This window comes from Pygocentrus nattereri, chromosome 12 (genome assembly GCF_015220715.1).
Source record: "Pygocentrus nattereri isolate fPygNat1 chromosome 12, fPygNat1.pri, whole genome shotgun sequence".
In the NCBI taxonomy this organism is placed as follows: domain Eukaryota; kingdom Metazoa; phylum Chordata; class Actinopteri; order Characiformes; family Serrasalmidae; genus Pygocentrus; species Pygocentrus nattereri.
Window position 1 is genome coordinate 15981443 of NC_051222.1, and position 13477 is coordinate 15994919.

At 38.0% G+C, this 13477-nt stretch overlaps 1 protein-coding gene across 1 annotated transcript in view; it reads left to right on the top strand.

The window, feature by feature from the left end:
- The window catches only part of gas6 (growth arrest-specific 6), a 19643-nt gene extending 6340 nt beyond the window's left edge, over positions 1-13303 (top strand). The window contains exons 6-15 of the mRNA XM_017701864.2: positions 1602-1721; positions 3537-3662; positions 4965-5086; positions 6045-6163; positions 7013-7202; positions 7486-7650; positions 10898-11066; positions 11215-11357; positions 11718-11925; positions 12092-13303. Of these exons, the coding sequence (XP_017557353.1) occupies positions 1602-1721; positions 3537-3662; positions 4965-5086; positions 6045-6163; positions 7013-7202; positions 7486-7650; positions 10898-11066; positions 11215-11357; positions 11718-11925; positions 12092-12243 (1514 nt within the window). The 3' untranslated portion in view covers positions 12244-13303. The remainder of the gene's footprint in view (positions 1-1601; positions 1722-3536; positions 3663-4964; positions 5087-6044; positions 6164-7012; positions 7203-7485; positions 7651-10897; positions 11067-11214; positions 11358-11717; positions 11926-12091) is intronic.
- Positions 13304-13477: the final 174 nt, after the last annotated feature.

Sequence of the window (13477 nt, forward strand, 5' to 3'; positions counted from 1 at the left end):
AGATGGCCGGTGTCTTGTCCGTACTTCTTGCTCTGCAATGCCGTATACATGCAGTGAGACAACAGAAAATAATTGTTCAGTCTAACACTGCCAGTAGACATGACAAATTGTAGCTTATTCCTTATCCAATTTACATGATTAAATAAAATGTAGATAATGTAGATGAACAGGAAAGACATGTTAAATATCCTGTGTTTGCTTCTTTAGTTTGTACTGGAGCTACAAGGGCAATGTAGCGAACAAGTAGTGGAAGATTATACCCCCATTGATTAGCACTGTGCAAACTGCATACCCAAATCATCATATACTGATCTTGGGGTTGTTAAGTAATCATAAAAAGATTTCCTTATATAGTTTCTGGCAAAATATTGGTAAAATAGGTAAAGGGGTACAATTTGAGGAATCCAGTACTTTTTTAAGCTATATTGACATATATCATGCAAGGTTAGAAACCACATAAGCAAATCTTGTGTGATGATTTAGACACACAGTTGCAGGTGTGGAATACAAGCATTTATTACTAGTTAGCTGCCTTGTAGCTGTGGTGCAAAACTGAAGATACAGTTTGGGCATCAAACAGGTCATGGCTGATTGACTGGATTTTGGGGTAAGGGGGAAATTGTGGGATTTTTTTCCAAATCTCTTGACATCTCAGGCTTACTGCTTAGAGAACCTTATTATTCAGTAACTACAGGGACTTTAGTACTTAACTGGTTGAGCTATTCTTAGGTTATAGAAGTGTGTAATAAGACATTGTGCCTGTGGCCTGTTAAGGGTTTAATGTGTCATTGATTAATTTTTCAGTGATTTAATATTCATAGGTATAATATGGATAGGGAGGGCGACTAAGGGATACTTTTACCTTGTCTTGCGTGACTGTGCACATTTGTCCTCTATCTTACCTTGTCCTCTATCAGGAGTGACCTCTCTCCCCACCTTAGTGTCTAGTGTGCTACAACTGTGGCTTTTGTTAAGATGACAGACAATAAACATATTCATATTTGTAGTCTGGGCTGTAACCTATAGTGCATTATATGTCTGTAGAGGGTCTGTATGTTCCTTTATCATGTTCACAACTACCAGTGGTACTGCAGTAGTTACGGTGAGTCAGCTGAAGAGAGGAAATTCTGCAGAAGGATGAGTATCTTCCAGACAGAGAGCTGACGACCTGAATTTGTTCCACTGCAGTGCTTTCACACACATGCACTGTGACTCATTGCATCACCTACCAGTGTGGAATGACAAGCAGATGAAAACAGGAGCAGGGTGGAAAAAAAGTCTGAGGCAAAGAGGCTTTTCCACAGCTGAGCCCCAGCATCACGTCACTCTCTGTAGACTAATTCAAGTCTCAAATGTTTCATTAATACCGCCTTAGAATTTTTTTTCCTATATATGCTTAGTTGACATGGAAAATGTGAAACAGTCTGCAACTGTTGTAAGGTCCCCTCACACTAAGTTACAGCATTAATGCATCTGCTTAAAGCCTGACACATAAATACAGTCTCATTTAACCAGTGTGTCATTTGATTTTGATTTTCTCAGGTAAACTTCACCCCAGTCTGGCATCTGGCTCACTTTGATTCATGTTCTCTGATTGACAGATGTAAATGAGTGCAATAAGGACAACGGAAGATGTGATCATGAGTGCAACAACTCAATAGGAAGTTACCATTGCTCCTGTCGTGATGGTTACTCACTGTCTGGCCACCACTCCTGTCTGGGTAAGTGAAATTTGCTACCTTTGTTACCTGGTTCTCTCTTTTATCTGTGGTCTGCTGCACTACATATGCCAAAAATGTTGGAAAAGGTGCATTTAACCATTTCTCAGTTTAATTTTATTGTACACATTGTGCTCATAATTCACTTATGTTAAGTTTTTTATGTATCTATTTGAGCGTTTTTGTATCCTTGTAAAATGTTTGTAAATACTTTTAACCAAAAAGTCAAGATTTCTTAGATTTTGCATTTTAACTTTTTATGGTTGACACACAGAAGTAATAATAAATAAGTTCAATTTATATAGCGCCTTTCACAAACCCAAGGATGCTTCACATAGTATCCAAAAAAATTAAAATTCTAACGACTACTGAGAAGATTTTTTAGCAGATATTTGAAGGAAGACCGAGAAGAGCAATTATGAAGAGTGGAAGGTAGAGAATTCCAGAGGTTGGGGTAGCAGCACTGAAAGATCTGCCACCCATAATAGAAAGTCTAGTTGTGGGAACTGTGAAGAGTCCAGAATTAGAAGATCGGAGAGCACGAGAGGGACAATATAAAGAAATGATATCAGAAATGTGTGTCGGAGCCACACCATGTAAATCCTTGGTAAGAATAAGGATTTTGTACTTAATGCTAGAACTAATAGAAAGTCAGTGCAACTGTTGAAGAAGCTGTGCATTTGGTGGAGGTAAGATCCCTGGCTGCTGAGTTTTGGATGTACTGAAGACGGTTGGATTAATTTAGCTGGAAGGCCATAGAACAGTTAGTTACAGTAATCGATGCGAGAGAAGATTAAGGCATTGATAAAAATTTTAGTGTCACTGTCACTCAGCATAGGGTGTAAGCGTGCAGTGTTACACAGATGATAAAATGCAATTTTGGTGACTAGCTTAATGTGAGACTCAAAAGTAAGAGATGAATCAAGAAGACAGCTAAAGTTCTTAACAAATTGTGCTGGCTTCATATCGACACCATCAATGTTGACTGAAAAGTTCAATCCCCAGGAAAGAGAGGATTTAGCTCCACCTAACAGAACCTCAGTTTTATCAGTGTTTAGTTTCAGGTAATAGTTTTGCAACCAGATTTTCAAATCTCTTGACACAAGAACTGAAAGCTTGGGCGGAGGCAGAGAGGGAAGTATCCATCCATCCATTTTCTAAGCCGCTTCTCTGTCAGGGTCGCGGGGGGGTGCTGGAGCCTATCCCAGCAGTCTTCAGGCGGAAGGCAGAGAGGGAAGTAGTGCTAATATAAATTTGAATGTTATCAGCGTAACAGTAAAAGTTAAAATCATGGTTGTGGGTGGTATGGCCGAGTAGGGAGATGTAAATGATAAAGAGGAGAGGCCCAAGGACAGATCCTTGGGGTACACCTCGATCTACAGGAGCAATTTTGTGCAGATTTGTGGCTGTTTCAGCTATTTAATCTACTCTTCTCCACTAATAATATGACTTCTCCATGTTTTAAAAGTTAATTGATGTGTAGAGAATGTGAACCAAAAGCCAGTAAATTGTAGATTTTTATTTGCTTCAGAAACTACCTTTTTGGGCAAAAATTGCATTAATATAGATACACGTCACAAATTCGCTGAATGTATCACCAGCAGGTGTGATATGGAAGTTTCATTTAAAATGAGCCTGTAATACTATACTTGGGACAAATCCAGTGCAGTTTTAATAAGTGTGAGAAAGTAAATTATAAATTCGTCACAGAGTCAGATTGAGTTATGTTATCTTGTTAAATTATTTCCTAGTTTTTCAGTTATTCATCAGTTATTCATCAAAATATCCTGACATCAATCTCTCATAACTCTGTTCCAGATGTTAATGAGTGTACTGACGTTCCTAATGTTTGTGGGACTGCACAGTGCAAGAATTTGATAGGGAGTTATGAGTGCCTTTGTGAGGTTGGCTACGTCTACAACAATGAGACCAAAACCTGTGAAGGTGAGTCAGTGTCACCATACTTATTCATCCCATTTGTAAGTACTATGTATAAAGCGTGAAAGGGTTTACAGCCTTCAGAATTGCGCAGGCATACATGTTGACACATTCCTAAAAATGTGAAAGAATATGCTGGATAGGGGAAATCCACGACTAATGCATGTCATAACAGGCACACAATAGCTACTCACATGCACAGGCCTCAAATTCCACACATTATGATCAACAAAAACTCTCTTACACGTTATATAAGATGCTAGTCGTATCAGACACTTTCACCAGCTTTCAGAGAACGCAATGTGATAAGCCTTGATTATCCTCCAAGTGGAAAAGGCTGTACATGTTTTGAAGCCATTAGGAGCCACTTCTTCCTGGCACATGTCTAAAAGAACATATTATATCCACTAATCAGTCTTTCAGCCCCATGGTAAATACAACATGGGCAGTATCTACAAGAGTGGCTAAGTGGCTGTAAAAAATGTTTTATTTTTCTTTGGAGACACAGAGTTCATGAGTTTGCTATCAGTTCAAACCAGAACAAAATGCCAAGATCATTATCTGCTGTTTTTTTTGAGAGTTAGATAAGCCTAAAGTGTGTGATGAAGGACTGTAGACCTGAAACTTTGTCAGCCAAGAATGTGGTTGGTTGTCCCATCACAAAAAAGTAAACATTGATCTCTAGGCAAGAAATACATATTTATACAAGACAAATATAAATCCATTTCTCCTAGCTTTTAAAAGCAAAGGTCTATGAGCAAGAGCCTTGTGAAACCAAAATTACATACTAGGAGCATTGTATGATTGCTGTGTTTTTTTGTTTTCTGTTCCAACCCTAAACATCAGTTTAAACTCTTTAGTTAAACTCTAAGGACATGTCATTCCAAACTTCATTTTTTTTGTAGCTACGTAGTGCACATACTTCTTGGCACTTGAATAGTTTATAGTAGGTACTGGATAATAAGATTAAGCCTTATAACTGAATAATAATCTTAGAAGGGTTAGTGTTAAAGGTTGAGAAGGTCACATTTCTCCTTGTTGTTGAACAGAAAGCTAAGAGACAAAATGATCTGTTATATGATTTTCACATTCTTGCATGTTTTTGTGTAGTGTTACAGCATTTGTAGTCAATGAGCTAAGAATGGAAAAGATTACTTAAAATGAAAGTGCAAGGCATGACCATTTTTTGAGTGTTTTAAGAGAAACAGCACCAGTTTTTAAACTATTTCTGGCTTGTACACAAGTACGCTCGTTGTTATTGTTATCTCAAAAGAGTAATGAATTCTTTTGTCTTACTTTCTACTCTAGATGTGGACGAGTGTGAGTCGCATGTATGTGGGGAGGAGTGTGTCAACACGCCTGGGAGTTTCCGTTGCTTCTGCGACGGCAGACAGGGCAAAAAGCTTGGACAAGACATGAAGAGCTGTGAGGTAGTGAAAGGAATTGATTCATCATCACTTTATGACAGACCTCATTTACTACTGTGTACATTTACTCATACTTAGCATAATAGCTATATAAAACTCACTGAAGAACAGTGGTGCCTTGTCATGTTAAAGCAGTAGTTTGGCCACCAAATTACACATTTTCTCCTTACTCCAGTTTTGGTCCATCAGCCAAGATAAGTTTGGTGTTTAAAGTTTACTTCTTTAGTTTTTCACTGAAGCTATGAGGCGAATCCATTTAGAGGCAAATCCATTTAGTAAGGCAAATAATAGAAGCTTATACCCACCAGTTAACATCTCACAAACAATAAATTTAAATTATCACGTCAGAGTTGTTAAAGGACGTGTCCTACCACTTATAATGTTAGCATGGCTTTATTGTACCAAAAAGAATTGTATATTCAGTAATAAAGCCGTAATTCTTTTTTCTCCAACCTTGATTTATCCTTAGCAATTAAACAGGCTGTTTTTTTGTTATGGTGCCTTTGAGATTTTTATATGTAAGTGAGGCTGTGTTCAGATTTGCAATGAATTGTTTTTCGTGGTTTGGTGGTTTTTACAGTGTCCATTTATAGATTGTATGACTGGGGATGTTTAGCAATGTTGTTTAAGGAATCTCAGATAAGTTTGCCTATGACATGATATATTTATTAGTCTTTTAACTTCTGTCATAGGAGTTCGCCACTTGCCAAATATATTACTCATGTAGCTTCAGTGAAAAAATAAAGAACAAAACTTTGGTCACTGAATATGGTTTATTGACTACATTTGGGCTGAGCATAAAATTGTGTAAAATTATTGTTTAAAAAAGTGATGATGAATTATTTGTAGTTGCAATATCTGTCTCTCCTCTTTCCTGCATGTATAGTGTACTATTATGTTCTCTGCATTGTAGTACTTTTTTGTTGCTTTGTATACTTTCTCTCACACACATTCTCTGTAGCCCATTGAGCCTTGTTTGGCACCGGACATGAAAAGGAACTCTCGTTCACTTTACCTGGGCCGCATGTTCAGTGGGATTCCTGTGGTCAAGCTACGCTTCCGCCGCCGAGTTCACACTGGGTGAGCAAATTTTCTGCTAGATGACATGAACATGAGCTCTGAGGCTTGAAAAACTCAGAAGACTTTTGCAAGACTACTTTTTTTGTGTTTTAGCTTTTGTTTTTTTACAGACACTAAATATTAAAGTGACAATTCAGGGAACTACACTACCACTCAGAAGTTATCCTTAGTTTTTTAGAAGTTTATAAACACCAGTTAGCAGTGTGCAAACTGCATGGCTCAATCACATTTCTCTTTCAAACGGCATCACGTTGTTAAGAAGTTTCAAATAGATTTTGTGCTTTGTGTTCTCTTGTAGTGTATAGTGTATGTATCTGTAGAAATGGACCAGAGTGCAAATAAGATCCAAGTTTTCCTGTGGCTGGTACAACTGTTTTTAGCAATGAGTCATGCTGTTGTTCATTTTTATAGTTAACAGTTAAACTAAGTCTGAGATTTAAAATTATGTGGTTTGTGATGGTTTAAGCAGTTTGCATGATGTCTATCATTTCCTATTTGCTGTGTTTCCATTACCTGTTATCTACTTCAGCCTTGTAACCCTGTAACTCCAGTACAAAATGAAAGACACAAAGTTGCAGGCGCTAAACCTGTCTTGGTTGTGTGACTACATTCAGTATCAGGGAAAAGCGTGAAGGGTTGATTTTTTTTTTTTTGCTGAATGAGTCTCATTAACAACTGGCATGTTAGTTTTTCACACTTCAGTAAACACAGACTTTGAAAGAACTGCTGCAGCCACTATAACAGTAGAGCTTATGTATCTTTACCATGCACTGTAATTAAACTAAGTTAGGGTTTTGCATAAATTCCTTCCTTATTTTCATTTAGTACTGACCTCCTGTTCCCATCCAGCTTCACAGCAGAGTTTGACCTGCGGACCTATGACTCAGAGGGAGTGATCTTCTTTGCTGGTGGACATTTGAACAGTTCCTGGATTGTGCTGGCAATCCACCATGGAAAACTGGAACTGCAGTTAAAATATGGGGCTGTGAGCCGGGTGACTAGCAGTGGCCCATTGGTTAACGATGGACAATGGCACAAGGTGAAGGGGTACTGAGGGGTCATTTAAGCAAACAATTTTTAATAAGAAGAAAATGTAAAATATTGTAATTTGAAATGTTAGCAGTATAGCACTATGGCTGTATTTATGCAATGGACTTAATCCTATGGTATAATATTGAGGTATGATAAAAGCTGTTTTCAGTAAATTTTAACCCCAAATAAATGGTACAATTTTTATATGGAAAAATTACAGCAGCATTAAGCACTCTTCAAATATAAGGCGCCTCTCTAACAATGCTTAACTTTGTTTAACTCACTGCTAGATATCAGTAGAGGAGCAAGGGCGAAGTCTGGTGATAAAGATTGACAAGGAGGCAGTGATGAAGATCGCAGTGAATGGAGATCTATTTACGCTGAAGAAAGGCATGCACGAGCTCAACCTAACTGTGGGCGGGGTTCCATTCAAAGAGGACGGACTGGTTAATAAGGTAAGGACCTATTTGTAAATGTAAGCAAAATAATTTTAACATTGTCTTTACTCATCACCACTCTTCTCCGTTTTTTTAATCTGCCACCACCCCCCTCTTCAGAGGATTATTTAAACTTTGTTTACACATAGTTTACAAATCAATAATGCTGTCTTGTGTAGAGGGAGGACATATATAAGAAAAGGGAGAGAAAAAAACAAACAGAAGATCAACAATGGGGTTTAGTACATTTACACATATAAATAAAGCAAAATGAAATTATTCTTATAGTTTCCTACTCTATGAATTTGTCCTGCTTTGGCTGTTGTTTTTTTCTTGTTAGTTCTATTTCAGTTGCTTATGAACGTATTGGTCATTACGTGAGGTGTCAGTGTGTATTAGTTATTTACAAAGGAGTGGAGTTAACAGTGTGTTTTTCATGGTAGAAATGGTTTGCTCCTTGAACTTAAAGGAGTTGTATAACTTGTGCAAGACTGAGATTATATCTACACTTATTTCCCAGTAAACAAAGCCATTTCCTTTCTTGAATAGACTGTTCAGAATGCAGTCCCATTTTGCTAGCCTGTGCTTAGAATCTGCTTACTAAGCTGAGACAGATGTGTGGCCATTAGTCATGCGCACAGTTAGATGTACTAGCAAGCCACAGAAATGAAAGTAGGCTTCACTGTAGTGTAGAGGAGCCCCACAAACATGAATGATGAAGTTCAGTGTCTGGATCTGTCTCACCCTTGGATCCGGCTATCATGTGACTGCAAGATGCTTACAAAGCACAGTACAGGAAGCAAGCCAGTGGACTAAATCAGAATGTTTGTAAACATAATGGTTGGCTTCTGGGTAGGAATTTGGTGGAAGTCAGCATGGAAGTAGCTCAGTTCATAGCACAATTTACATTAAATTCAAACATAACAGACAAAACATTTGGAACAGTAGTATAATCCTACTGTGTTTGAGGCTGTAATGTCAAATGCATCCAAGTGTGTAAAGGATTTTACTTGCATTTTTCATGTTTTCCAGCTGCTGTCCTGCTGGAGGACCCTTTATCTTTTGTAACACTTGCTGCTGAAGCCAAAAATATAGCAAATCCTTTACTCTTTCAGATGAAGATGAAGTTGCCAGGCAGTATTACCTGACCAATAAGTGCAAGAGAATGTAAACTAGGATGGTATGTTGATGTGGTGATAGTGCAGTGCATCATTTCATGTTAGCTAAAAAGGTTAGCTAACTAGCAAGCTAGGTAGCTGGCTGGTCAAATTAAACATTTTAGAGTTACATAAAATCACCAGAAAGACGGTTAATTGTGATTAATGTATTGCGTCTAGTTGGGTCTCAAGCAGCTAGGAGATGAATTAAAACTAGAACCATAAATTGACTTGGTTCATGTTTGGGTCAGTTAACGTTTTTAAATGTGCGCTGGGTAAACATCCTCATAACAATAACATGCTCAGCAGAAGAGTAAACTATTCAGTGTAATTTTGTAGCCATGTTTTTTCATTTGTTAACCAGTAATCTTTTAAATAATACAAGAGACGTTCTTTATGTTTGATTCTGGTCCTTAGTATAAGAAAGTATTGTGATTTGTTGGTCATTTAACTATGTGTGTGGTGGAATAACATTTCGAATTAAGATCGCATCCAAAATGTTGTCAGGCCTAAAAAAACAAAGGCTTAATCAAAATTTGGCTGCTTCACAGTGCAGGATGAAGTCATTAAATATTATTTATTGAACATACATTCTGTTTTTGGTTTAAATTGTACGTTTAGGGGTACTTTAGGGCTGGCTTTACACCGTGACACACTAAAAGCAAATTTAGTTTCTTGAAACCTATATGAAACTATATTGCACTTGAGTTGCAAATTGTAAAGCGTCCTGTAAATCAATTCTGTAAACTGGTGACATGTTAAAACAGCTGGTTATGCAAGCTTTTATATTCTTCTAGCCTGCTGTTAATGTGATATATGTAGCTAGATTCATTTTCTTCTCTCTTGAAGTCCCCTAATTTCACACAAATTACACATAGTAGATGCATTTATATCAAGAACCATGAAGTGAGAATTATCCCAAACTACAATAATTTGTACTAATTTGTAACTAATTTGATTATCAAGTGCAGTAACTGAATTTGTTTAACTTTTTTGGATTTGCTTTATGGAACTGTCAAAGTTCACGCAAAGCTCACATCACTAGTTTCACCGTGGAGAGCCAATTTTGTGGTGGGTACAAACTCTTAATCGGAGCAGCTTGGTTTTTTGGACCAGCTTGGACCATTTAGGTCGTATCAGCAGTGCCTTAATACAGTAATGTAAAACACAACAGTTCACAGTATGGACAGATTTGCAGGCTGTTTAGGAGCATGTTAAACCAGGATCTTCTGAGAAAAAGATGACTTGAATGCCTGTTTTTGATGTGACCTAAGGTTCACTCATTACAGTGGTGAACTCAACCAGGACTGTTCTACGGCTAAGGTTCTACACAAAGGATTCTGTGGTCTTTGAACAATAATCCCCCTGACATTGAAGGCATGGGTCATACCAGTAAACCACAGGATCTCACAGCCTGTGTGTGTGTTTTATTTTGGACAGTTGACTTTTAGATTCCCAACTGTGAAGATGTGCAAGAAGTAGATATAAAATTTTTGGTTTACCCAGATCCACTGATTGCATGCTAGCTATTGGGTGCTTTTAGATTCCAAACTTGCAAATTGCAAAATGCATTATTAAGAAGCAACCACAGCTATTGAAATGATTGTAATTACTTATTCACTTTCTAAGCACAGCTTGTTCTCTACACACAGCTCCATGACATATGTAAAAAAGTTGGAACTATAATTTTTATTTCTCTTCAGGACTGGATGATACAGTACTAGAAATAGATTTGAGAAGAACGGAAAGGGGAATTGGTCAGATAGGGAAGAAGGTGGGGGTGATTAAAGTGGCCTATTCTTCCAAAGGTGAAACAGTCTTGTTACAAAGTTGTAAGATTTTATCACATGGATGTGAAATTTTCTTTTGGAAACCAGGACGTTTTATATTTTGAGGGGTTAATCCTGGAGTTAAACATGTTTGTGTTGTGTAACACAACTTTCGGTGAGGTTAAAAATATTCCAGTGGAAACAGACGTCAGTAGATTGAATTGCTCCTTTTTGTTTCAAAAATTGTAAGATTTTTAGATAAGAAGTTAATTATTAAAGTTAATATGACATGGCTTTCTATCTGACCGGGACTATTTGTCTATATTTGTTGGACTCCAGGTAAACCCACGTCTAGATGCCTGTATGCGAGATTGGCACTGGCTGACTGGTGAAGATACATCCATCCAGGAGACCATCCGCAACAATGAACGTATGCAGTGCTACTCCAGCGAGAACCACAGCTCATTTTACCCAGGCCATGGGTTTGCCTACTTCAACCATAGCCATGGTACATGTCCATGTTCAGTGGTTGTTGCTACATACTATGCAATATATATATATTTTACATTTGTTTCCATGGCTGAAATGCTACTTTGTCAGTTGTTTTATAGATATGCATTAGACAACTGTTGCTGACCTCTCCTCAACACACACAGGTGACACACAGATGCTTAGTATACAGTTGACCATACGTCCAACGTCTACAATAGGAGTTCTGCTTGCACTCGTTCGTCAGGATCATGTTCCTCTCTCCATCTCTCTTTCTACCTACCATTCTGGCAAGAAGGAATGGGCAGAGGTCAGTTTATTTTACATCACTAATTTTTGTTAGCTGCAAAGTAGCTGGAGTAGCTGCAGGTTTTTAATCGCAGTATCCCTGATTCTGTTTGTTTAATCAGTTGGTCTCAGCCTTTAAACAACTGCTTTCTTATATGTGTTCTGGCTTGGTTGGAATGAAACCCTGCAGCCACATCAGCTCTTTTTGAGCCCACATTATGCACATTTTTATACTTTAAGTAGCACACCTGATTTAAGTCGTTAAGAAATGAACAAGCCCCTCATATGTTAGGTCACTAGGATCCCCTGCCATAGTGTTCATACTGAGATGGTATTTCAAGTTGATCACTGAGTTTTAACTAACATTGTCCTCTCACTCCAGCATATACTGGTGTCTTTCGGTGATGTGATTGTGGCCAGCACTCCAGTTGACCTGTGTGACTCTGAGATTCACACAATCAATGTGACTGTGTCTGGGAACAGCACCATATTGGAGGTGGATGGGCAGCTGGGCCTGACTGAACCAGTTGAGCATTTGGAGTCCCTGGACCTGTCATCCTCATACAGCACCTTTATTGGAGGCATACCAGGTTAGCCTGCTGTCCTCTTTGCTGATAGTGGAAAAGAGTTTGAAAGAAAGCTCTGAATCAGCGATTAAATCTAGATACTGTCAAATTGTTCATTGCCATGTTCACAAGCAAATAAGGTATGGTCATGTAAAATGGAAGCTCAGGATACACCTTTGTTCTGTTGCAGATGTTTCTCTGGTGTCCACTCCAGTCTCTGCCTTCTACACAGGCTGTATGGATGTCATGGTCAACGGCCAGCTGTTGGACCTGGACGAAGCCCAACACAAGCACAATGATATCCGCTCTCATGCCTGCCCTCTAGTGGTTTTGGGCAACTAGAACCCACAGAACTTATAGGGCTAGTTTTTCTGGACCTAGCTTAAGCCTAGCCCTGGAACCAAAATGCCTTTTAAAGGGAATGTTCAGTCAAAGTAAATTTTAGTTCAAGAGTAAGCTTAATCTGGGTCTTTAGGACTGGCATAAAATGGCCTTATCAAGCCACATTCTCTGCATACACTCCATTTGGTTTAACCACCTCTGACATTTCAAACTCGACTTTGACAAATTTGGTATTGCACAGCCAGTTATCCACTCCTGCAACAGTGGTCCATTACATATGACGTTTTCCAACAGTAAGCAATGTATACACGATCACATAGACACTGTAACTTGTATATTTATATTATACTCACTGAGACACAGGGGAGGTGTACACTTACATTAGAGAGGTGAGAAGCACTGCGCCGCAACACAAGCTACTGAGAGAGTGCGCTGTAACATATTGTATATGTAAATATGTGACTGTACAATGCTTTTTAGACGAAACAAAAGAAAAAGAAAAAAAAACATCCAACTACCTTAACTTCTAGATTAAAAGGCCTTAAATCACCAAAGGCTAAGAGTAGGTGCTCAAAGTCATCAGTTTGTTTTGATTTTGAGTTTTGTTCTTCCTTATTTTGTTTAGGTTGTTGTTTTTAATCTTCTGTACTGTATATGAAATCTTTGTTTTTGTATTTTTCTCATGTTGGCCCTTGGTGTGTTCAGTGCTATTGGTCTCTATCATCTAATTGGAGACTGCTATTTGGGAATAAAAAAAATAAAGGTGGTTGTAATAATAATAATAATGTGAACTTTTACCTGTTCTAATATCTAGTTAAAATATTGCTGAAGGGAATGTCCAGCTACTTTTCATTTTGCATGTGGATTTTGTCCTTAAAAGAAAGCTGGGTTAAGAGAAAGAACTGAGACTAAAGAAACTTGGTAACAATGAATTCAGAAGGACCCTCACACAGTTCCATGTTAATGTTCCTGTGCAATAGAAGCCAGATGAGGTAAACTGTACCCATGAATGTAATTAGATTTGTAATTTAATTCTAAGGAGAAAATAATGTTTGGTTAACTGCCCTTTCAGAACAATGAAAAACAACTGTAAAACAGCAGTCACTATTTCAGAGTTCAGATCAGTCTCTGAACTCAGCCAGCAACAGAACCCATCTGAGTAAAGAGTTCCAACAGTGTGGGCTGTAAATACCTGGACAGTGACTTGTTTTTTTTTTTTTTGTCTCTGTACACC